General features: G+C 34.6%; 1 protein-coding gene across 1 annotated transcript in view; it reads right to left on the bottom strand.

The window, feature by feature from the left end:
* Window positions 1-927: 927 nt before the first annotated feature.
* LOC149777676 (uncharacterized) overlaps window positions 928-27895 on the bottom strand; it is a 75569-nt gene continuing 48601 nt past the window's right edge. Inside the window, exons 4-7 of the mRNA XM_089940387.1 lie at window positions 17523-17584; window positions 12287-12561; window positions 1609-1742; window positions 928-1188 (exon numbers count right to left, since the gene is read on the bottom strand). Coding sequence (XP_089796513.1) covers window positions 928-1188; window positions 1609-1742; window positions 12287-12561; window positions 17523-17584 — 732 coding nt within the window. The remainder of the gene's footprint in view (window positions 1189-1608; window positions 1743-12286; window positions 12562-17522; window positions 17585-27895) is intronic.

Below are 27895 nucleotides of genomic sequence, written 5' to 3'. Positions count from 1 at the left end.
CACAAAGACTATTGGACTTCCCTAGGGGCATGCACACACAAAGGCTATTAGACTTCCCCAGAGGCACTGACACACAAAGGCTATTGGACTTCCCTAAGGACATTTGCACACAAAGGCTATTGAACTTCCCTAGGGGCATTCACACACAAAGGCTAGTGGACTTCCCTAGTGGCATGCACACACAAAGGAAATTTGACTTCCTTAAGGGCATTCAAACACAAAAGCTATTAGACTTCCCAAGAGCACAAAATGTGTGCATGTGTGTGTACGTGCACATCAGCAAAATTCTGGATATATATGTTTATTTATATATATATATATATATGTTTATTTATAAAGGTAAAACCCATTTTAACATGATGGCAGCATGGCTCTGATTTTTTAATTTAAGGTGACCTCTCTTTTTAACATCCTAAATACATGCTCATGGAAAAGCCTGATTAATAGTATCCCCAGCAGATTTTCAATCCCAGCACTGCATTTAATGTTGCCTTAACTTCTGAAATTGTCCAAAACAAATGATATATGATTGATAGATTAGTTAAAAATGATGACATTGAAATTTCAATGCACATTTTCTATGGGGAAGTTTGTCAAAAAAATTGTCATATATTGTAGAGTAAAAGCTGTGCAATAAAGTCATAAAATGAATAAGTGAGAGTCGAACAGAAAAATAAACAGACATACAGACAAATGTGCAATACTATCTGCCTTGATCACATCTGGAACGGACATGCAGGGGTGTAGCTACAACCGATTTTCCATCCACATTTGTAGCAGTTATGCAGGGGTGTAGCCACAACCAATTTCCCATCCCCATTCTTTGCAGGCATGCAGGTGTGTAGCTACAACCAATTACCCATCCACATCCAGAGCAGGCATGCAGGTGTGTAGCTACAACCAATTTCCCATCCACATTTGTATCAATTATGCAGGGGTGAAGCTACAACCAATTTCCCATCCACATTTGTAGTAGCCATGCATGGGTGTAGCTACAACCAATTTCCCATCCCCATTTGTAGCAGCCATGCAGCGGTGTAGGTACAACCAATTTCCCATCCCCATTTGTAGCAGCCATGCAGGGGTATAGCTACAACCAATTTCCCATCCACATTTGTAGTAGCCATGCATGGGTGTAGCTACAACCAATTTCCTATCCACATTTGTAGCAGCCATGCAGGGGTGTAGCTACAACCAATTTCCCATCCCCATTTGTTGCAGTCATTAAGGGGTATAGGTACAACCAATTTCCCATCCCCATTTGTAGCAGTCATGCAGGGGTGTAGGTACAACCAATTTCCCATCCCCATTTGTAGCAGTCATGCTGGGGTGTAGCTACAGCCAATTCATAGCAAGCATGTACAGGTGAAGCTTCATGCCATTTTCTAATGTATGTACATCTGGTGGACTTCTCTGGCAGTACAGGTGAAGCTTCATGCCATTTTCTAATGTATGTACATCTGGTGGACTTCTTTGGCAGTACAGTGAAGTTTGTCATAAAAAAATACAAAACATAAGATCTAAATTTCTTATGTTAAGCACATACATATATGTATATTCCTTGCTACACCACTTGCAAAGGCATGGAAAATAAAAGTCCTTACCTACAGGGTCTTGGCAACTGTGTCCACAACCATTTGAGCAACATTTCTGTCTTCCTGTGCAACTAAAGTCATCAAAACACCTTTCATCACATGTACCAATCATACCATTCTGAAGTGGTGGGCAGTATCCTCTTTTTTCTTTAAAAAAACATGAAATGAAATGAAAATAAAATAATTTTTTCCCTGAAAATAATAATTAAATACAATTTTCCTTTCAAATCAACATTAATTTTCCTATGCTGTTTTAAAGAGGACATGAAACAAGCATTCATCAGTCCAACTGCTTGAATTTACATTCATGTGGCTGTACAAGAATTTATACATGCATGTAGTTGTGTGCCAGAATTTATATACGCATGTAGCTGAGCGCTAGAATTTATATATGCATGTAGCTGTGTGCTAGAATTTATACACGCATGTAGCTGTGTGCTAGAATTTATACATGCATGTAGCTGTGTGCTAGAATTTATATATGCATGTAGCTGTGTACTAGAATTTATACACGCATGTAGCTGTGTGCTAGAATTTATACACGCATGTAGCTGTGTACTAGAATTTATACACGCATGTAGTTGTGTGCTAGAATTTATACATGCATGTAGCTGTACTAGAATTTATACACGCATGTAGCTGTGTGATAGAATTTATATACGCATGTAGCTGTGTACTAGAATTTATACATGCATGTAGCTGTACTAGAATTTATACACGCATGTAGCTGTGTGATAGAATTTATACACGCATGTAGCTGTGTACTAGAATTTATACATGCATGTAGCTGTGTACTAGAATTTATACATGCATGTAGCTGTGTGCTAGAATTTATAGATGCATGTAGCTGTGTGCTAGAATTTATACACGCATGTAGCTGTGTGCTAGAATTTATAGATGCATGTAGCTGTGTGCTAGAATTTATACACGCATGTAGCTGTGTGATAGAATTTATACACGCATGTAGCTGTGTGCTAGAATTTATAGATGCATGTAGCTGTGTGCTAGAATTTATACACGCATGTAGCTGTGTACTAGAATTTATACATGCATGTAGCTGTGTGCTAGAATTTATAGATGCATGTAGCTGTGTGCTAGAATTTATACACGCATGTAGCTGTGTGCTAGAATTTATACATGCATGTAGTTGTGTGCTAGAATTTATACATGCATGTAGCTGTGTGCTAGAATTTATATACGCATGTAGCTGTGTACTAGAATTTATACATGCATGTAGCTGTGTGATAGAATTTATAGATGCATGTAGCTGTGTACTAGAATTTATACATGCATGTAGCTGTACTAGAATTTATACACGCATGTAGCTGTGTGATAGAATTTATACACGCATGTAGCTGTGTACTAGAATTTATACATGCATGTAGCTGTGTACTAGAATTTATACATGCATGTAGCTGTGTGCTAGAATTTATAGATGCATGTAGCTGTGTGCTAGAATTTATACACGCATGTAGTTGTGTGCTAGAATTTATACATGCATGTAGCTGTGTGCTAGAATTTATATACGCATGTAGCTGTGTACTAGAATTTATAGATGCATGTAGCTGTGTGATAGAATTTATACATGCATGTAGCTGTGTACTAGAATTTATAGATGCATGTAGCTGTGTGCTAGAATTTATACATGCATGTAGCTGTGTGCTAGAATTTATACATGCATGTAGCTGTGTGCTAGAATTTATATACGCATGTAGCTGTGTACTAGAATTTATACATGCATGTAGCTGTGTGATAGAATTTATACATGCATGTAGCTGTGTGCTAGAATTTATAGATGCATGTAGCTGTGTGATAGAATTTATAGATGCATGTAGCTGTGTGATAGAATTTATATATGCATGTAGCTGTGTGATAGAATTTATATATGCATGTAGCTGTGTGATAGAATTTATACATGCATGTAGCTGTGTGATAGAATTTATACACGCATGTAGCTGTGTGATAGAATTTATACACGCATGTAGCTGTGTGCTAGAATTTATATACGCATGTAGCTGTGTACTAGAATTTATACATGCATGTAGCTGTGTGCTAGAATTTATACATGCATGTAGCTGTGTGATAGAATTTATACATGCATGTAGCTGTGTACTAGAATTTATACATGCATGTAGCTGTGTGCTATAATTTATACATGCATGTAGCTGTGTGCTAGAATTTATACATGCATGTAGCTGTGTGCTAGAATTTATATACGCATGTAGCTGTGTACTAGAATTTATACATGCATGTAGCTGTACTAGAATTTATACACGCATGTAGCTGTGTGATAGAATTTATACACGCATGTAGCTGTGTGCTAAAATTTATACACGCATGTAGCTGTGTGCTAGAATTTATACATGCATGTAGCTGTGTGCTAGAATTTATATATGCATGTAGCTGTGTGCTAGAATTTATACACGCATGTAGCTGTGTGCTAGAATTTATACATGCATGTAGCTGTGTACTAGAATTTATACATGCATGTAGCTGTGTGCTAGAATTTATACACGCATGTAGCTGTGTGCTAGAATTTATACATGCATGTAGCTTTACTAGAATTTATACATGCATGTAGCTGTACTAGAATTTATACATACATGTAGCTGTGTGCTAGAATTTATACATGCATGTAGGTGTGTGCTAGAATTTATACACGCATGTAGCTGTGTGCTAGAATTTATACATGCATGTAGCTGTGTGCTAGAATTTATACACGCATGTAGCTGTGTGCTAGAATTTATACACGCATGTAGCTGTGTGATAGAATTTATACATGCATGTAGCTGTGTGCTAGAATTTATACATGCATGTAGCTGTACTAGAATTTATACACGCATGTAGCTGTGTGATAGAATTTATACACGCATGTAGCTGTGTGCTAGAATTTATATACGCATGTAGCTGTGTACTAGAATTTATACATGCATGTAGCTGTGTGCTAGAATTTATACATGCATGTAGCTGTGTGCTAGAATTTATATACGCATGTAGCTGTGTACTAGAATTTATACATGCATGTAGCTGTACTAGAATTTATACACGCATGTAGCTGTGTGATAGAATTTATACACGCATGTAGCTGTGTGATAGAATTTATACATGCATGTAGCTGTGTGCTAGAATTTATAGATGCATGTAGCTGTGTGATAGAATTTATAGATGCATGTAGCTGTGTGATAGAATTTATACATGCATATAACTGTACTAGAATTTATAGATGCATGTAGCTGTGTGCTAGAATTTATATATGCATGTAGCTGTGTGCTAGAATTTATACATGCATGTAGCTGTGTGCCAGAATTTATACACGCATGTAGCTGTGTGCTAGAATTTATATATGCATGTAGCTGTGTGCCAGAATTTATACATGCATGTAACTGTGTGATAGAATTTATACATGCATGTAGCTGTGTGCTAGAATTTATAGATGCATGTAGCTGTGTGATAGAATTTATAGATGCATGTAGCTGTGTGATAGAATTTATACATGCATGTAACTGTGTGATAGAATTTATACACGCATGTAGCTGTGTGATAGAATTTATAGATGCATGTAGCTGTGTGCCAGAATTTATACATGCATGTAACTGTGTGATAGAATTTATAGATGCATGTAGCTGTGTGCTAGAATTTATAGATGCATGTAGCTGTGTGATAGAATTTATAGATGCATGTAGCTGTGTGATAGAATTTATACATGCATGTAACTGTGTGATAGAATTTATACATGCATGTAGCTGTGTGATAGAATTTATATATGCATGTAGCTGTGTGCCAGAATTTATACATGCATGTAACTGTGTGATAGAATTTATACACGCATGTAGCTGTGTGCTAGAATTTATACATGCATGTAGCTGTGTGCCAGAATTTATACATGCATGTAACTGTGTGATAGAATTTATAGATGCATGTAGCTGTGTGATAGAATTTATAGATGCATGTAGCTGTGTGATAGAATTTATACATGCATGTAACTGTGTGCTAGAATTTATATATGCATGTAGCTGTGTGCCAGAATTTATACATGCATGTAGCTGTGTGCTAGAATTTATACACGCATGTAGCTGTGTGCTAGAATTTATACATGCATGTAGCTGTGTGCCAGAATTTATACATGCATGTAACTGTGTGCTAGAATTTATATATGCATGTAGCTGTGTGCTAGAATTTATAGATGCATGTAGCTGTGTGATAGAATTTATACACGCATGTAGCTGTGTGCTAGAATTTATACACGCATGTAGCTGTGTGCTAGAATTTATACACGCATGTAGCTGTACTAGAATTTATACACGCATGTAGCTGTGTGATAGAATTTATACACGCATGTAGCTGTGTGATAGAATTTATACATGCATGTAGCTGTGTGCTAGAATTTATAGATGCATGTAGCTGTGTGATAGAATTTATAGATGCATGTAGCTGTGTGATAGAATTTATACATGCATATAACTGTACTAGAATTTATAGATGCATGTAGCTGTGTGCTAGAATTTATATATGCATGTAGCTGTGTGCTAGAATTTATACATGCATGTAGCTGTGTGCCAGAATTTATACACGCATGTAGCTGTGTGCTAGAATTTATATATGCATGTAGCTGTGTGCCAGAATTTATACATGCATGTAACTGTGTGATAGAATTTATACATGCATGTAGCTGTGTGCTAGAATTTATAGATGCATGTAGCTGTGTGATAGAATTTATAGATGCATGTAGCTGTGTGATAGAATTTATACATGCATGTAACTGTGTGATAGAATTTATACACGCATGTAGCTGTGTGATAGAATTTATAGATGCATGTAGCTGTGTGCCAGAATTTATACATGCATGTAACTGTGTGATAGAATTTATAGATGCATGTAGCTGTGTGCTAGAATTTATAGATGCATGTAGCTGTGTGATAGAATTTATAGATGCATGTAGCTGTGTGATAGAATTTATACATGCATGTAACTGTGTGATAGAATTTATACACGCATGTAGCTGTGTGATAGAATTTATATATGCATGTAGCTGTGTGCCAGAATTTATACATGCATGTAACTGTGTGATAGAATTTATACACGCATGTAGCTGTGTGCTAGAATTTATACATGCATGTAGCTGTGTGCCAGAATTTATACATGCATGTAACTGTGTGATAGAATTTATAGATGCATGTAGCTGTGTGATAGAATTTATAGATGCATGTAGCTGTGTGATAGAATTTATACATGCATGTAACTGTGTGCTAGAATTTATATATGCATGTAGCTGTGTGCCAGAATTTATACATGCATGTAGCTGTGTGCTAGAATTTATACACGCATGTAGCTGTGTGCTAGAATTTATAGATGCATGTAGCTGTGTGCCAGAATTTATACATGCATGTAACTGTGTGATAGAATTTATAGATGCATGTAGCTGTGTGCTAGAATTTATAGATGCATGTAGCTGTGTGATAGAATTTATACACGCATGTAGCTGTGTGCTAGAATTTATAGATGCATGTAGCTGTGTGATAGAATTTATACACGCATGTAGCTGTGTGCTAGAATTTATACACGCATGTAGCTGTGTGCTAGAATTTATACACGCATGTAGCTGTGTACTAGAATTTATACACGCATGTAGCTGTGTGCTAGAATTTATATATGCATGTAGCTGTGTGCTAGAATTTATACATGCATGTAGCTGTGTGCCAGAATTTATACATGCATGTAACTGTGTGATAGAATTTATAGATGCATGTAGCTGTGTGATAGAATTTATAGATGCATGTAGCTGTGTGATAGAATTTATACATGCATGTAGCTGTGTGCTAGAATTTATATATGCATGTAGCTTTACTAGAATTTATACATGCATGTAACTGTACTAGAATTTATATATGCATGTAGCTGTGTACTAGAATTTATACACGCATGTAGCTTTACTAGAATTTATACATGCATGTAGCTGTACCAGAATTTATACATGCATGTAGCTGTGTACTAGAATTTATACATGCATGTAGCTTTACTAGAATTTATACATGCATGTAGCTGTGTATTAGAATTTATATACGCATGTAGCTGTGTGATAGAATTTGTACATGCATGTAGCTTTACTAGAATTTATACATGCATGTAACTGTACTAGAATTTATACATGCATGTAGCTGTGTACTAGAATTTATACATGCATGTAGCTTTACTAGAATTTATACATGCATGTAGCTGTACTAGAATTTATACATACAAGTAACTGTGCTAGAATTTATCATGCATGTAGCTGTGTACTAGAATTTATACATGCATGTAGCTTTACTAGAATTTATACATGCATGTAGCTGTACCAGAATTTATACATGCATGTAGCTTTACTAGAATTTATACATGCATGTAACTGTGCTAGAAATTTTGATCCATTTCCTGTGGCCAAAATAAGTGGACAGGTGGAATATGGAAAGGGGAGGGAATAATTCACAGGGTAGAGTGAGGGAGGGGAGAATGCATGGTGTATGGTCAGGAGGGAGAATGCACTGGGTAGGGTGAGGGAAGTGAAAATTGTACAGATGGCAAGTTCTATCTGTAGTTGAATGTTTTTCATCTCTTTTTTTTTCATTCCCATGTTTTTAAAGATGGACACTACCTACTAACTGGAACTAATAAATGCTTCTTCATACATTATTGGTCAGTAATATGACTAATTGATGTGAACATACCCAAATTTATTTTAACACTTATAAAGAATACAAACAGGAGTCATTTGTTATAAAGTCATTACACCAATATGAAATAACTAATGTCTTGTGAACTGGAAACTAGAGGCATTATGTTCAAATAAAAATTACTTTGGGCTGTATCTTGTAAACAGCCTGTGACCTATATCTTGTAAACAGCCTGTGACCTTCTGTATCTTGTAAACAGCCTGTGACCTTCTGTATCTTATAAACAGCCTGTGACCTTCTGTATCTTGTAAACAGCCTGTGACCTTCTGTATCTTATAAACAGCCTGTGACCTTCTCTATCTTATAAACAGCCTGTGACCTTCTGTTGCAACATTCATTTCTGTTGTCATTTGCTTCATTTAATGCTTTAAATCAGAAAATATGTTTGGTACATTTAGTGAAAACTCAGAATGAACTTTTGCAAAATTTCATTAGGCATTTCAATTTTAAGGAAAAAAGATCAGGATGTGTACAATATAAATTTTACCAATGACTAACCAGGCTGGCAATACCAGAACTGTTTGACTATCCAAGCTGACAATTATGGAGCTATCTTACTAATATGGACCAATAGTTCTGGAATTATCTGGGTATCATCCAGGCTGACAACTCAGGAATTATCTGACTATCTGAGCTGATGGTTAGGGAACTATGACTGTTCAGGAACTATCTGAAAATCTGGGTTGACATTTCTTAAAATATCTGACAATCCTGGCAGACAGTTCCAAAACTGTTTAGACAATATAAGTTGACATTACTGGGACTATAGTGGAACCTGTCTTGAAAGACCACCCCTTCTGCCAAAACATAATGGTCTCTCATGACAGGTGGTCTCTCATAACAGGTTATAACACTATATAATCTCTAAATCTGTACTTGGAGAACCTGGTCTCTCAAAACAGGCAGTCTCTCATAGCAGTGGTCTCTCAAGACAGGTTTTACTGTATCTGAATATGTAGGCTGACAGTACTGGAACTAGTTGAATATCCAGGATGACAGTGACAGTACTGGAACTATCTGAAAATCCAGGCTGACAGTGACAGTACTGGAACTATCTGAAAATCCAGTCTGACAGTACTGGAACTATTGAATATCCAAGCTGACAGTGACAGTACTGGAACTGTGGAAATACCCAGTCTGACAGTACTGGAACTATCTGATATTCCAGGCTGAAAATTCTATCTGCCAATCTGGACTGAGAGTTCTGGAACAATCTGACTATCCAGGCTGACAGTACTAGAACTATCTGACTATCCAGGCTGACAGTACTAGAACTATCTGAATATCCAGGCTGACAGCTCTATACTAAGAACTATCTATCAAGGCTGACAGATCCAGAACAATCTGACTATCAAGGCTGACAGATCCAGAACTATCTGACTTGAGAATGACAGTTCTAAATTTATGGCAGATTGGCATCATTTTTATGAACTTTTTATAATAGTATATATTCCGTTAATAAGGTCCTATTCTGTTTAGTGATTATTTATTTCAGAAGCTCATTTTTTCCTTGTTTTGGTAACATTTGCCATGGTAGACAATGAAAGGATATTGTTTATATTGCCTGTATAGCAAGATTCCTTCAGTCCAACATGGTCAGGTTCTGTTGATTGTGTTTTAAAATAAAAGTTGTTGGAAGGTTCTTCCATTTTATTTTAAGTAACAGCAGCCTTATTTCATGCCTTGTAAAAACAAGAGTCCCTTGAAGGGGCTCATACTCTACTGGTCAAAAAAAAATTCCAGGACTTCAAAATAAGACTGTTTTTTCCTTTTAATTGCTAGGTGTTGAAACCATCTCTAAAAAGGATATTCTTCTGCAATACCTAGATTTTCAGATTATCTGTTGTAATGGACATACTGGATAGACTGACCCAAATTTCATTTGGAACCAGCATAACCTCATTTAGGACCAAGAAAATCTTATTTAGAACCAAAAGTACCTCATTTAGGACCAACAAGACCTCATTTAGGACCAACAAAACCTCATTTAGAACAAACAAGACCTTATTTAGGACCAACAAGACCTATTTAGGATCAACCAGTCCTCATTTAGAACCAACAAGATGTCATTTAGGACAAACAAGACCTCATTTAGGACCAACAAGACCTATTTAGGATCAACCAGACCTCACTGAGGACCAACAAGACCTCATTTAGAACAAACAAGACCTCATTTAGGACCAACAAGACCTATTTAGAACCAACAAGACCTCATTTACAACCAGCAAAACCTCATTTAGGACCAACAACACCTCATTTAGGACCAAAACACTTCATTTAGGACCAACAACACCTCATTGAGGAATAACAAGATTTCATTTGGAACCAACACTACCTCATTTAGGACCAGCAAGACTTCATTTAAGACCAGGAAAACCTTATTTAGGACCACCAATACCTCATTTAGGACCAAAAAGAACTCATTAAGGACCAGCAAGACCTCATTTAGGACCAAAAAGAACTCATTAAGGACCAGCAAGACCTCATTTAGGACCTGAAAAACCTCATTTAGGACCCACAAGATCTCATTTAGACAGATGCAGGAGGTCGTGGGTTCGATCCCTGGCCGAGTCATACCAAAGACTTAGAAAAATGGTACTAACAGCTGCCTCGCTTGGTGCTCAGCATTAAGAGGTTAGTGTTAGGACTGGTGTCAGGATAATGTGACTGGGTGGGACATAATGCTACATGTCTGCGGCATGATGCCCCAGTGCTAGACATCACTATAAACTGCCAAATTGCAGACATTGTAGCGACATGACCGCAAATTTTTTAAAGCTACGTTCAAAGTCTAAATTACATCACATTACATCTCTTTTAGGACCAACAAGACATCATCAGAAGTTACCTACTTAGAATTCCATGTTGATAGAACCATTTATTCAGGAGGAGTAGCAATAACAAGATTTTCAAGGTGTATCAGTGGCACCATTTTCATTTAGGACCACTAGACATTATAAAAACTCATTATGCCAATATCTTGAGGTGTTATTAAATGCCAAAATGAAATGTCACTACATAATGAAATGGAACTACTAAATGGTAGGAGATATTTACCCTGACACCAGTCACTATTAGAGGAAAGAAACACAAGAAGCACTGCTTCACTAGAAATGTGCTCAGAACCCTTAAAATCAACAAAAGTGGACACATATAATGAAAAATAAACCAAAGACTGGAGATAAAATAATGAATATGATACTACTGACAATCCAAATTCCAAAAGATGCCTAAGTAGACAATGTGTTGAGCATCCAAGAGACAAAGCATATAAATGTACAAATTCCAAGGAAAATAATAAAGATATTCCAATCAGAATAGGTATACAAAAATATTAGACTGGGATCATCTTGGTTTTTTTTTGGTTTTTTTAATTCATCTTGTTTTATATTCAAAACAGACTGGGATCATCTTGTTTTATATTCTAGACAGACTGGGATCATCTTGTTGTTTTTTATTCATCTTGTTTTATATTCAAAACAGACTGGGATCATCTTGTTTTATATTCTAGACAGACTGAGATCATCTTGTCTTATATTTTAGACAGACTGGGATCATCTTTTTTATATTCATCTTGTTTTATATGCTAGACAGACTGAGATCATCTTGTCTTATATTCTAGACAGACTGGGATCATATTGTTTTATATTCTGGACAGACTGGGATCATCTTGTTTTATATTCTGGACAGGTTGGGATCATCTTGCTTTTTTATTCTGGATAGACTGGGATCATCTTGTTTTTTTTTCTAGACCTCCAATTACAAATAACATCCTAGGACAGGAGACTAATTCCGGAAAAGATAGGACATGTATTACTGAATTATTATTATTATTATTATTATTATTATTATTATCATACCATTATATTTTATTGTTATACTGTATTACTGCTAGTCAAACAAGACTGGAATACCCTAAATAATGGGTAGAGTTTAATAAGGATTACCAGGCTTAAGTGACACTGATACCAAATGTTGACTTACCCACAGCACATGTAGAGGAGAGGCAAATCTTCTGAGATGTTACGTATCTGTTTGTATGTTTAGAGACTGGTGCTATTGCTGAACCATTCAAAGAAAAGAGGAAGTAGGCACAGTTGGTGTCGTTAAACTGAAAGTCTTTGATAGCATTATCTAATGTTGTTCGTGGACGTTTGAATTCCAACTTCAGTAAGCCATCAATGCCTGTCACATTAACATCATACAGACTTGAAGTGGTGCCATCTTCAGTTGGGAGAATCTTGGAACTCTCAACATACCTGAATAATGCAGAAAAAATTTAAATGTAAACAAAAATAAAAGATAAATTATAGCTGAATTCAAACATTCAAACCTATTTCACCCAAGAATCAATTTATCCAAACAAAATGAATGGTTACAAATTTTTTTTTTTACAGATTGGACATATTGCCCCAAATTCATTCATCCTTTATAGTCAACATATTTTGTCATCAAAGAAGGTTCTAGTGAATTTAAAAACTGCAGAATGTTTTAATTTGTCATGTCCTTGGTCATCTGGGTAATTGTTCACACAAAATCCTGCAGAATGCTACCCCTCACCACCTTCTTCATGACATAATTAAACAAGAAGCCCAAGTGGGCCTGACATTACTCATTTGTCTTATGTAACTAAACAATTGAACATTCACTATGCAGGCATATACAGTATCACAAGAGCCAATCAGATGCAACATATCTGTTTATTACAGAATCTGCCTATAACAATGATGATCAAAACTTATTTACCAAGCTGGAGAAAATTCTGCCTGGATTCAGTTTCCAGATTGGTAATAAGCTTAATTAATCCTTTTACAAGATTAGCTCATTAGTATGAACATGTCTTGCTCATAATCAAACTCTTTCAACATCCTCCATTAAGGGTTATTTAGCAAGATTAATAAGCTTATTTAACAGGATTCATCAATTCTAATTAGTTGCTAGTGTTGACAATCAATCAGAATCAAGGTTACATCAATAATAATAAATTTTACTCAATTATTCTCAACCTCAACCAAGATCTTGATGACACAGACCTACCTACCAAGTTTGATCAAACTCCTATCTAAAATACAGCAACTAGTGTGGCAAAAACTTGCCCAATCAGATGCAAAATCATCTCATCAATATATATTTGCTCATTAATAAAATTATTTACCTATATATTTTGATGAGATAAGCTCATTTACCAACCTTGATTTTTTATATCAGAAATAGTTCACAGGCTCAGCAAATGTGATGCAAATCAACTCATTAATATGCACAGATCTTGTTTATAATTGTACTCATTCAAAATTTTAATCATTTAAGTCTATTTACCATGTCTGATCAAACTGGATCAGAAATATGGTGCTTAATGCAATAACAAACTCAGCCAATCAGATTCAAGATCACATCATTAGCTTGTTTCAATCCTCATGTGAGATCTTAGTCATTTAAGACTATGTTCCATTTTTTATCAATACTGGACAAAAAGCATACTAGAATCATAACAAACCAATCAGATTCAAGATCGTCCAATTAATATGCATGAATCTTGCTTGTTACTGAAACTGTCCATGATCTTGATGATATAAAACATATACATGTATTCCAAATTTAACCAGAATCAGAAGATGAATTGATGATCCAGCTAGTGATGGTGATATAAACATATAACCAGTTTAACCAGAATCAGATCAGAATATGGCTTTCAAGGTGGCATCAAGACCAGTAAATATGATTTCATTAACATGTATGAATCTTGCTCATTGCAAATCATTCCATGATCTTGATGAGATTTATTCCAAGTTTATACTCAAAACTGGAGTAGAAATCCTGATGCCACTCTGAGTAGCCTAAAGCTATATCCTATGCGTGGATCATCCTATATCATATGGGTGGATCATCCTATATCCTATGGGTGGATCATCCTATGGGTGGATCATCCTATATCCTATGGGTGGATCATCCTATATCCTATGGGTGGATCATCCTATATCCCATGGGTGGATCATCCTATATCTGATGGGTGGATCATCCTATATCCTATGGGTGGATCATCCTATATCATATGGGTGGATCATCCTATGGGTGGATCATCCTATATCCTATGGGTGGATCATCCTATATCCTATGGGTGGATCATCCTATATCCTATGAGTGGATCATCCATGGGTGGATCATCCTATATCATATGGGTGGATCATCCTATATCCTATGAGTGGATCATCCATGTGTGGATCTTCCTATACCCTATGGGTGGATCATCCAATATCCTATGAGTGGATCGTCCATGGGTGGATCATCCTATATCATATGGGTGGATCATCCTATATCCTATGAGTGGATCATCCATGTGTGGATCTTCCTATATCCTTTGGGTGGATCATCCTATATCCTATGAGTGGATCATCCTATGGGTGGATCATCCTATATCCTATGGGTGGATCATCCTATATCCTATGAGTGGATCATCCATGGGTGGATCATCCTATATCCGATGGGTGGATCATCCTATATCATATGGGTGGATCATCCTACATCCTATGAGTGAATCATCCATGGGTGGATCATCCTATATCCAATGGGTGGATCATCCTGTATCCTATGGTGGATTATCTATGGGTGAACTTTGTAATGCTTGTCAATTGTTCAATGGCCATTTAATCTCTCCAAAACCACAAAGACAGTTATATAGTTAGGATAAAATCCGCCATTTTATGTCAATATATTTTACTTCCAGTGAGTGGACTCTCCCCAACAAATGCAATCTTCAATGATACTTCTAGTGATTCATTCTCCAACTGTTCAATTAAACACATTTAATTCATGAATAAGACCTATATTGGCACCTTAACATACACAGATAATGTCGGATGTTTTATAAACATGCAGTATCAACACAATTAATAAGCTCTTCACCAGGCTTTGGTTCAAGGTCATTAGAATCAATTCTTATATTAAGTCTTTAACCAGGTCCACAGTAGTGATACCGAGGTATGTGTCTTCACAGAATATTTACTCCATGGTGGACCTGGTAAGTTTGCTAATGCAGGAATGAGATCACTGCAAATGACTTTGTTGTAAACCTCAGTTATTGTGTCTGCCAATGAACATGAACTTATTTGCTCTGCATCAAAACAAGTTCCAGTAATTGCATTTGGACTATTATATGTTTGAACTCAAGATGGACTTGAATTTTTCATGTGACATCACACACTATATCAAGACATGATTGTGTTATATACAACAACTCTATCAGTCACACACACAAATTATCAAGACATGATTGTGTTATATACAACAACTCTATCAGTCATACACACAATATCAAGACATGATTGTGTTATATACAACAACTCTATCAGTCACAAATGTGTCACACAATATCAAGACATGATCGTGTTATAAACAACAACTCTATCAGTCACACGTCACAATATCAAGACATGATTGTGTTGTATGCAACAACTCTATCAGTCGATGGTATCATGAAAAAGAAAAGTCAATGTGATATTCTCTTCTGCACACCTAGACGACCCAAGCATAGTTCCAGTCAAATATTTCCAAACTCAGTTTGCGCATTAATCATTGGCCCAGCTGAAACAGGATAACTCAAATGTTGTTGAATAAGATTGTGAACTGGTTAACCTGGGACTAGTTGTATGTTATTGTGCCACCATCCAATGAGATGGTTAACCTGGGATAGGTTGTATGTTATTGTGCTGATGATTAGTCATATTATGATGTTCACAAGGATTTATAGAAAGCATTGACTGGCCAACCTTCTATTGATTTCTTTCCCACAACTCATGAAGACCCTACCATTGATGGTATAGATTCAAGCTAGGAAACAGCAGGTCAATCTATGGCTACACATGATAATGCCAGTTCTCAACAGCATTCAGTTAGGTTGCCATGATTCCACACAAACCATGATGCTTTGTATAAGCACAGTAATCATTCAGTGGTGGATATGTGCAACATCAGATGCATAACTTCATTGAACCTCATTATATATTCGGGTTTGTACTCGGGTTTATACTCGGGTTTGTACAGATGTATGCAAGGTTATTTTAGTGCCAAACATAAGTTATATTAACCCATAAGAACATTAATGCCAATGATGCAATTTTGACATGATTGTAGGTTTGTATTAGAAACATAACATGATTGTGGATTCCTGGACTACAGAAGAGTGCGGAACTTGTTTATGCAGTCGGAAGCTGCATTAATGGTGAAATTTCTATAAATGCACACCACTAAACATAGAGTCATCGCAAATAAGTACTGAATATGGTCCTACCACACCAAAATGTATTTGTGGCATTTCATTCTACAAATCAAGATAATAATCAAACCCTTAGTAAGATGATATCTGACAACTTAGAAATGACTTAAGATTCTCTGTGGTTAAAAAGTCATCAGTAACCTTTAGAAGACATTTTGCTTGACTAAATTACAGTATGGGAGTTGAGTTTCTAGGTCAAAAGTCATTAAACTGATTGAATACAAAAACTGAACTTGGACTCGAGTCACCAAAAGTAGAAACCATATGTTGACTAGTCTCCTGATAACACTGTAATAGGCATCTATGTAGGAATACAAACAGTACAATCATCCTGACATTTCTGTGTGTCCATCTTCATTAAAAGTGAATGTTATGAGACTGAAATTTCTCAAAATTTGATTATGAGTATAACCTTTGTGCTCAGAATGTTTCGTGACTATGGGACCAAGACCGATACATTTTGATTTGCTTCTTTTTTCAAGCAAGCATTATGTAAATATAGGGCACATCAGCACAATATTGGCTTTATAATGCCAAGCAATAGCTTGGATAACAAAACTGATAACATAAAAAACTTTACCAAATCTCCAGGCAGTTTAAATCCCTCTAACTGAAGAAACTATGTAACTTGAGACAACAAAATAAAATAAAGGTTTTGCAAGAAATCCAGCCCCTTTCCCAAAAAAGATATGCAAGAGAAAGATAAATGGCATAAAGGGGAAAATCCTAAAATATCAGGTCAAGATACCTATGCTAAAGCATGTGTATTTTCAAAATAAATTTCACTAAATTAAAAAACAAAAAACAAAGACCATTTTATGCAGAACATCTTCAAATAATTCATCCCAAGAGTTGCATCCCCTTAGTTGCCTCTTCATGTATACAGCAGATGGAAAACGTTTTTAGTTACCAACCTAGAAATATGGTAGCAAATCCAAAACTTAATATTACCTATCACTGACGACTCCTTTACCACTTGAATTCATCCAGGCCATAATAACATCTGAGTTCAGCTGCAAATAGAAATCAGAACAGTAATTTTGACTCATGAAGGTTTCAAAGATCTGAATCATGACACAAGAGTCTTAATGTAATCAAAATCTGCAAAAAAATTGCTATCACAATACAAGAAGATTTTTTCTGTCTATTTCTAAATCCTCTCTACCCACCAAACCCTGACAATTCAGGGTATCAATACCCCTATATCTATATTAAAGCATGGGGATAAATATAATGGAGGGTATCAATGCTCTATGCCTATGTTAAAGCATGGGGAAAAATATAATGGAGGGTATCAATGCTCTATGCCTATGTTAAAGCATGGGGATCAATATAATGGAGGGTATCAATGCTCTATGCCTATATTAAAGCATGGGGATAAATATAATGGAGGGTATCAATGGTCTATGCCTATGTTAAAGCATGGGGATCAATATAATGAAGGGTATCAATACCCATAATACCTATGTTAAAGCATGGGGATAAATATAATGGAGGGTATCAATACCCATAATACATATGTTAAAGCATGGGGATAAATATAATGGAGGGTATCAATGCCCATAATACCTATGTTAAAGCATGGGGATAAATATAATGAAGGGTATCAATACCCCTATACCTATGTTAAAGCATTGGGATAAATATAATGGAGAGTATCAATGCTCTATGCCTATGTTAAAGCATGGGGAAAAATCTAATGGAGGGACCAATATCCCTATACCTATGTTAAAGCATGGGGATAAATATAATGGAGGGAACCAATATCTCTATGCCTACACTAAAGCATGGGGATTAATACAGTGGAGGGTACCAATATACAGTAAAGCATGGGGATTAATACAGTGGAGGGTACCAATATCTCTATGCCTACACTAAAGCATGGGGATTAATATTAGGGGAATTAATAGATTATACCCAATGCCACACCATGGAGGGTATCCCCATAACCAATAATATATCAGGGGGATAAATATTAAGACAGGTTATTCCCACCCCACCCAGACTAATTAAGGGTCTTACATTATCCCTATGCCCATAGTAAAGCATGGGAATAAATATTAGGGGAATTAACACATTATCATCACCCCACCATACACCTATCCTGACAAATGGAGGTGATCACAGTATATTTAACACCTAAAGCATGGGGAAAATGTTATGGAATGTCAACAGGTTATAAATAAATTTCAGATAGTTATTGCAATACAGTTTCTTTCAAACTTCTTTAAAAATATCTTGTTTTGTCCACTTGCATACACTTTTTGTCCACTTCAGAACACTTTGTATAAATATTATGGAATGTTGACAGGTTCATTAAATAAACCTTATATAATTAGATCATTCTTAAATTTGATTTATTTGCCAGACATGCCAGACACTTAAAAGATTTTGACTAGCATAATTATGCTTTGAGTAACTGGACAGTGGTCATAAGATTTTACAACTGGACAGTGGTCATATGATATTCCAACTGGACAGCAGTCATATGATATTCAAACTGGTCAGTGGTCAGAGAATATTTCTACTGGACATTGGTTACAGGATATTCCAACTGGACATTGGTTATAGGCTATTCCAACCAGACAGTGGTCATAAGATATTCCAACAGACAGTGGACATAGGATATTCTAACTGGTCAGTAGTCATAGGATATTCCAACTGGACATTTGGATGTAGGATATTTCAACTGGTTAGTGGTCATAGGAGTATTCCAGCCAGGGATTGGTTATAGGATATTCTAACCATAGATTGGTAATAGTATATTCCAAGTGGACAGTGGTCATAGGATATTCCTACTGGACAGTGGTCATAAGATATACCAACTGTACAATGGTCATTGGATATTCCAACCAGATAGTGGTCATTGGATATTCCAAAATATAATTATACAAAACTGTCTTTGATTTGTTCATCCATGAAACTGTATGATAAACACCTTAAGAAAAAAAAATCAGAGGTCACTAGATCTAGTTAACAAATTGTTTCTTGGTCACACAATCAATAAAGGTGTCACCAAATAAACTTAATTAAAAAATGACAAGGTCTATTTTTCACGTTGTTCTTTTTTCAGACATTTAATAGAGCTATCACCAACCAAGCAGTTCAGTTAGTTCATTAAAAAGGGGTAGAGAAGGGCAACTTATTCCTTTGGTTAACAATATTCCATGCAATACATTTCAAAGGTTAGGTTCTTAAAGCATACTTTTGTTTGTTGTTCTAAAGTTTTCATTTTCTTTTGGTAGGCTTTTTTGGTAGGCCATTTTCTTTTGGTAGGTTTATTTGGTAGGCTTATTTGGCAGGCTTATTTGGTAGGCTTATTTGGTAGGCTTATTTGGCAGGCTTATTTATGCCTAGAGGTGACTGTAATAAGTAATAGTCCTCATTTTACTACCCACCATGTTAAAGCATCAAAATGTCTAGTAGCACTTGGAAAAATGCCCGCAGGGTTATGTATGTATGTCAACAAGTACCCCCAACCATTGTGTGTAAGCTATATGACCTTGATCATGAAGACAGGATATGACCTTGATCACAAAGATAGGATATGTCCTTGATCATAGAGACAGGATATGACCTTGACCATGAAGACAGGATATAACCTTGATCATAAAGATAGGATAGGACCTTGATCATGAAAACAATATATGACCTTGATCATGAAGACAAGATATGACCTTGATCATGAAGACAAGATATGACCTTGATCATGAAGCCAGTATATTACCTGGCTTACAAAGACTGGATATGACCTTGATCATAGAGAAAATATTACAAATGTGGTGTGTGACTTGTGTATATTTAATTTACATTGAATGTTTGTAAGTTTTTTAATTTTTTTTTTATTTCATTGCATGCTGTTGTAATATAACATTGTATGTTGGACTTGACCTTGTCCAAACTTGAGTTCATTTCTGCTTAACCCAAATTGACTTTTTTTATTCAATGTAAACAACTAATATATAGCTAAATTATTCTCTATATGTATGGGTTTTGGAATTTCCCTAAGTGAATTATACATAATCCAGGTTATTGTTTTGTAAACATCAGGATCATTCTAGAAGGTTATTTTCCACTAGGTAATATTTTTTTTATAGAAAATGCTGATTGTTACCTGAGGTCAAGTAGAGAACTATATATAGTGCAACTGAGAGGATTTTATCAGTTGCTCTAAGGTCTAGCACCTTGAAATTGTATCTTATGTTGTGTCAAGTTGGGCTGAATTTTATTTCTTCAAATTACTAAAGTCAAGTGATTATTTTCTCTGGAAATACAAAAGTGCTCTGATAAAATTCTTGGGTAAAGATATTCACTGAAATTTATATGGTATTCAAACCTTGAATTGTATTTTTGTGATTCAACAAAAGACTGTTGGTACATCAACACATTAGGATCTACAACAGACACATCATCACCATCAGTTTTTGGATTTATTCTAAACTTGAAATGAGTTTGATTCAGGACTTTAATTATTAGGACTTGTGTCTGTAATTCTTGGATTATATTTGAATTTAATTCACAATACCATAAGTTCTTTTTTCTCATTTTCACTTTGTATTCTAGGGAAAAAAAACTATTCGTTAAATTTTACAAAGCCTGTTGTCCATCACTCTTTTCTGTTACTTTTTTTCAGAGCATAGACTGGTAACAGTGACTTTCTAGTAATTATGTAGAAGTAAACAAAGTCTCATCCAGAATGGTATCAAAGTTAGAGTGAAAATGAAAGTGTGATTAACAGATAGACAGATGGAAGGATGGATAGGGCTTAGGAATGTGAAATTTTGTCACCTTGCTTTTTCACACGAGGGTAGGGAGCAAAACCATATCCTATAGTAAGAAAATAAGCCTACTGTAAAAAAAGTGCTGACCATGCTGAAAAAAGTCATCCAATCCAAGTCTTTCATCTTCTTGTAGGCAAAATTATATTTTTTAATCTAAGAAACAGTGTGCTGTAACTATTCCCCAGTACATTACATTCCACAAAAACATCGTGACTTATTTTCACAGACAGTAATTTTGACATGAACATAAATCTCACAGCTTCTTGCTGTCAAGGAGAAATAACACAAGAGTAAACCTTGGTTATTGGATTGTTGCTGTCATATTATGACCTCCATCCATCATTTGATGCCCTTGATTATAAAAATGACCATTCCTGTACCTGGACTAATATTTTATAGTTGTTGTAAAGTGCAAGACACTTAGATATATTATATTATATATGACCTTTCATAAATTGGTCACTCTGGGTTTTTTTCTTCCAGAAAGCTAACATGATTCCAATAATTGATATTTCATGGCAAAATTCATATGACAACATATATATTTCTTTATCTATTAGATTGATCTACAATCTGTGTAAATACTCATTAAGCTATTATCATATGGACAATTAGAGATGGTACTTATTTTATGGACTATTAGTGATGGTACTTATTTTATGGACTATTAGTGATGGTACTTATTTTGTGGACAATTAGTGATGGTACTTATTTTATGGACAATAGTGATGGTACTTATTTTATGGACAATTAGTGATGGTACTTATTTTATGGACTATTAGTGATGGTACTTATTTTATGGACTATTAGTGATGGTACTTATTTTATGGACTATTAGTGATGGTACTTATTTTATGGACTATTAGTGATGGTACTTATTTTATGGACAATTAGTGATGGTACTTATTTTATGGACAATTAGTGATGGCACTTATTTTATGGACTATTAGTGATGGTACTTATTTTATGGACTATTAGTGATGGTACTTATTTTATGGACTATTAGTGATGGTACTTATTTTATGGACAATTAGTGATGGTACTTATTTTATGGACAATTAGTGATGGTACTTATTTTATGGACTATTAGTGATGGTACTTATTTTATGGACTATTAGTGATGGTACTTATTTTATGGACAATAGTGATGGTACTTATTTTATGGACTATTAGTGATGGTACTTATTTTATGGACAATAGTGTCAAAGTACTTATTTTATGGACAATTAGTGATGGTACTTATTTTATGGACTATTAGTGATGGTACTTAATTTATGGACTATTAGTGATGGTACTTATTTTATGGACTATTAGTGATGGTACTTATTTTATGGACTATTAGTGATGGTACTTATTTTATGGACAATTAGTGATGGTACTTATTTTATGGACAATTAGTGATGGTACTTATTTTATGGACAATAGTGATGGTACTTATTTTATGGACTATTAGTGATGGTACTTATTTTATGGACTATTAGTGATGGTACTTATTTTATGGACTATTAGTGATGATACTTATTTTATGGACAATTAGTGATGGTACTTATTTTATGGACTATTAGTGATGGTACTTATTTTATGGACAATTAGTGATGGTACTTATTTTATGGACAATTAGTGATGGTACTTATTTTATGGACTATTAGTGATGGTACTTATTTTATGGACTATTAGTGATGGTACTTATTTTATGGACTATTAGTGATGGTACTTATTTTATGGACAATAGTGATGGTACTTATTTTATGGACTATTAGTGATGGTACTTATTTAATGGACAATAGTGTCAAAGTACTTATTTTATGGACAATTAGTGATGGTACTTATTTTATGGACTATTAGTGATGGTACTTATTTTATGGACTATTAATGATGGTACTTATTTTATGGACTATTAGTGATGGTACTTATTTTATGGACAATTAGTGATGGTACTTATTTTATGGACTATTAGTGATGGTACTTATTTTATGGACAATAGTGTCAAAGTACTTATTTTATGGACAATTAGTGATGGTACTTATTTTATGGACTATTAGTGATGGTACTTATTTTATGGACAATAGTGATGGTACTTATTTTATGGACTATTAGTGATGGTACTTATTTTATGGACAATAGTGATGGTACTTATTTTATGGACTATTAGTGATGGTACTTATTTTATGGACAATTAGTGATGGTACTTATTTTATGGACAATAGTGATGGTACTTATTTTATGGACTATTAGTGATGGTACTTATTTTATGGACAATAGTGTCAAAGTACTTATTTTATGGACAATTAGTGATGGTACTTATTTTATGGACTATTAGTGATGGTACTTATTTTATGGACAATAGTGTCAAAGTACTTATTTTATGGGTAATGAGTGACAGGTACTATTTTATGGACAATTAGTGACAATGTACTATTTTATGGACAATTAGTGACAATGTACTTGTTTTAAGGAAAATTACTTGCAGGTACTATTTTGGTGACAATTAGTTACAAGGTTAATATAGTCTTGTGAATATAAAGATTATAGGTGATAGACCATGTTAATATAAAGCATATATACTTTGTTAAAGCTGATATGTGATATGTCTTACAAATATTGTTATGGCTCTATGGTCTTAAACTAAATAACAGAAAAGAGCAAAACCCACCAAGTTTTCTAAAACTCAACAATAGTTTTTTCCTTAAAATACAAGGTGAAAATGTAAAAGCAACTTACAGTATTGTGAAATAAATCCAAAATAGTCCTAAAAGTTTTATTAAGTCTGATGTGTCAATGACCTGGATTGTGCTAATGTGCCAAAAGTCTTTATGTATCACAATGATATCATTCAAAATGTCCTAAAATGAATTCATAGTAATTCGAAAACAGTTATTTAGTCCTAAAGTCAATGAACACTTTGTTATTCTAATGAATAATTTAAATAAATAAATCCTCACAAATTATTACTGAACACAAGCAAAATTGATTCCACAAGAACAGACATTAATATATGGAATGAATAATTCTGTTTATCACTACTTTTATTTTTAAAAACTTAGACACAATAACAGAACTATTATGATGGTCATTTTCCCATCAAATTCATTTACAGAACATTCTAAGTTGCAAACATGATCTTTACAGAATAATAAGGCATTAGTCAGAACTCTTACCCTCAATTATGGACACAGTTCAATCATACAATATAAATTAAATATGCATAATAATAAAAAGCTTTATATGTGGTAGGTCATGTTAATAAAAAGCTTATATATGGTAGGTCATGTTAATAAAAAGCTTATATGTGTTAGGTCATGTTAATAAAAGCTTATATGTGGTAGGTCATGTTAAGAAAAAGCTTATATGTCATAGGTCATGTTAATAAAAAGCTTATATGTGGTAGGTCATGTTAATAAAAAGCTTATATGTGGTAGGTCATGTTAATAAAAAGCTTATATGTGGTAGGTCATGTTAATAAAAAGCTTATATGTGGTAGGTCATGTTAATAAAAAGCTTATATGTGGTAGGTCATGTTAATAAAAAGCTTATATGTGGTGGGTCATGTTAATAAAAAGCTTATATGTGGTAGGTCATGTTAATAAAAAGCTTATATGTGGTAGGTCATGTTAATAAAAAGCTTATATGTCATAGGTCATGTTAATAAAAAGCTTATATCTCATGGGTCATGTTAATGAAAAGCTTATATGTGGTAGGTCATGTTAATAAAAAGCTTATATGTCATAGGTCATTTTAATAAAAAGCTTATATGTCATAGGTCATGTTAATAAAAAGCTTATATGTGGTAGGTCATGTTAATAAAAAGCTTATATGTCATAGGTCATGTTAATAAAAAGCTTATATGTGGTAGGTCATGTTAATAAAAAGCTTATATGTGGTAGGTCATGTTAATAAAAAGCTTATATGTGGTAGGTCATATTAATAAAAAGCTTATATGTCATAGGTCTTGTTAATACAGTATAAAGCTTATATGTGGTAGGTCTTGTTAATACAGTATAAAGGTTACATGTGGCAGGCCTTGTTAATACAGTATAAAGGTTACATGTGGCAGGCCTTGTTAATACAGTATAAAGGTTACATGTGGTAGGTCTTGTTAATACAGTATAAAGGTTACATGTGGTAGGTCTTGTTAATACAGTATAAAGGTTACATGTGGCAGGCCTTGTTAATACAGTATAAAGGTTATATGTGGTTGGTCTTGTTAATACAGTATAAAGGTTACATGTGGCAGGCCTTGTTAATACATGTACAGTATGAAGCTTATATGTGGTAGGTCTTGTTAATACAGTATAAAGGTTACATGTGGCAGGCCTTGTTAATACAGTATAAAGGTTACATGTGGTAGGTCTTGTTAATACAGTATAAAGGTTACATGTGGTAGGTCTTGTTAATACAGTATAAAGGTTACATGTGGCAGGCCTTCTTAATACAGTATAAAGGTTACATGTGGTAGGTCTTGTTAATACAGTATAAAGGTTACATGTGATAGGTCTTGTTAATACAGTATAAAGGTTACATGTGGTAGGTCTTGTTAATACAGTATAAAGGTTACATGTGGCAGGCCTTGTTAATACATGTACAGTATGAAGCTTATATGTGGTAGGTCTTGTTAATACAGTATAAAGCTTATATGTGGCAGGCCTTGTTAATACATGTACAGTATGAAGCTTATATGTGGTAGGTCTTGTTAATACAGTATAAAGCTTACATGTGGCAGGCCTTGTTAATACAGTATAAAGGTTACATGTGGTAGGTCTTGTTAATACAGTATAAAGGTTACATGTGGTAGGTCTTGTTAATACAGTATAAAGCTTATATGTGGCAGGCCTTGTTAATACATGTACAGTATGAAGCTTATATGTGGTAGGTCTTGTTAATACAGTATAAAGGTTACATGTGGCAGGCCTTGTTAATACAGTATAAAGGTTACATGTGGCAGGCCTTGTTAATACAGTATAAAGTTTACATGTGGCAGGCCTTGTTAATACAGTATAAAGGTTACATGTGGCAGGCCTTGTTAATACAGTATAAAGGTTACATGTGGTAGGTCTTGTTAATACAGTATAAAGCTTACATGTGGCAGGCCTTGTTAATACAGTATAAAGGTTACATGTGGCAGGCCTTGTTAATACAGTATAAAGGTTACATGTGGCAGGCCTTGTTAATACATGTACAGTATGAAGCTTATATGTGGCAGGTCTTGTTAATACATGTACAGTATAAAGCTTATATGTGGCAGGCCTTGTTAATACATGTACAGTATGAAGCTTATATGTGGTAGGTCTTCTTAATATCAAGTTTCCTACCAATCCAAATAGCTTTATCAAAGTTAATGGATGGAAATGAGATTTATTATGGATGGATACAGCAGGATGGGATGGATGGATGTTAGTAACAATAAATCATTTGCGTCAGTTGCCATATGGAACCAGCGTATTATTTTGTAATGGTTCTGTGCAGAGTTTTTTAAGGTGTAGATGCAAGGTCATCAATAATTAATGACTATACTATAGTCAGATCCTTGCAGCAACTGATCTTGTTATAAAAGTCATAAATAATTAAAGACTGTACTATAGTCAGATCCTGGCAGTAACTGGTGTTTGTTATATAAAAAATCAATGACTATACTATAGTGAGATCATTGCAGCAACTAATTTTTGCCGTAAAGTCATCAATAATTAATGACTGTACTATAATGAGTTCCATGCAGGAACTGTTGCTTGTTAAGAAAGTCATCAATGATTAATGACTGTACAATAACAAGTTCTTTGCAGCAACTGGTACACATCCTCTGTATCTTATTCTACAATAATATTCTTACACATAAAATAGTGGGAGGAAAAAAACTATGTCTAGTTATCTGAATTATTTACTTGTGTATAACCAGTGTCTAACAGGAAACTGTATAAACTTGGATCAGTCTTTACATCATGTGCCAGCTGGTTAGGTTGTACTTTCTTTTAATTTTTGTCTACTAATGATTTCAATGAAATTTGACTTACCCTCATTCAGCATTTAAGATTTACTATTTTCATAGCATGTTACAATATTACATTGATTGGCACTCAACTGTCTGAAAAGAATCTCCATGAAGCCACAACCATTTCCTCTTTGTAACTGCTGTGTGTTGAAACCATTACTGATATTCTTGAATGATTTTCAAATTAGCACTGTGGTAGAAATATCAAATGCAATATTGGCACCATTTACATTAAGGACAAGTTATACTCCATTAGAGGACTTTTGGTAAAACATCATGCTAATATGACCATCTGTTCAGGCAAATTAGTGACAAGATTTTCAATATTTGCACCATGGCAGCCATACAGAATGTCTGCAGGAAACCATTTTCATTTAGAACCAACTAGACATCATAAGAAATTTTCATGTCAATATTACTTTCCATCAAGAAGAATAAGATTGTCATTGTGGTGATTATACTGAGAGGTCATTCAGTGTGAAAAACACATGCTGATAGCACATTCCATTCAGAAGGAGTACCAATAACAAGATTTCAAGATGGCTGCTGCAGTAGCCATA

Source organism: Sinohyriopsis cumingii, chromosome 17 (assembly GCF_028554795.1).
Source record: "Sinohyriopsis cumingii isolate HCF-2022 chromosome 17, ASM2855479v2, whole genome shotgun sequence".
Classification (NCBI taxonomy): domain Eukaryota; kingdom Metazoa; phylum Mollusca; class Bivalvia; order Unionida; family Unionidae; genus Sinohyriopsis; species Sinohyriopsis cumingii.
The sequence above is the reverse complement of the archived record's forward strand: the minus strand, read 5'-3'. Positions and strand labels throughout refer to the sequence as shown.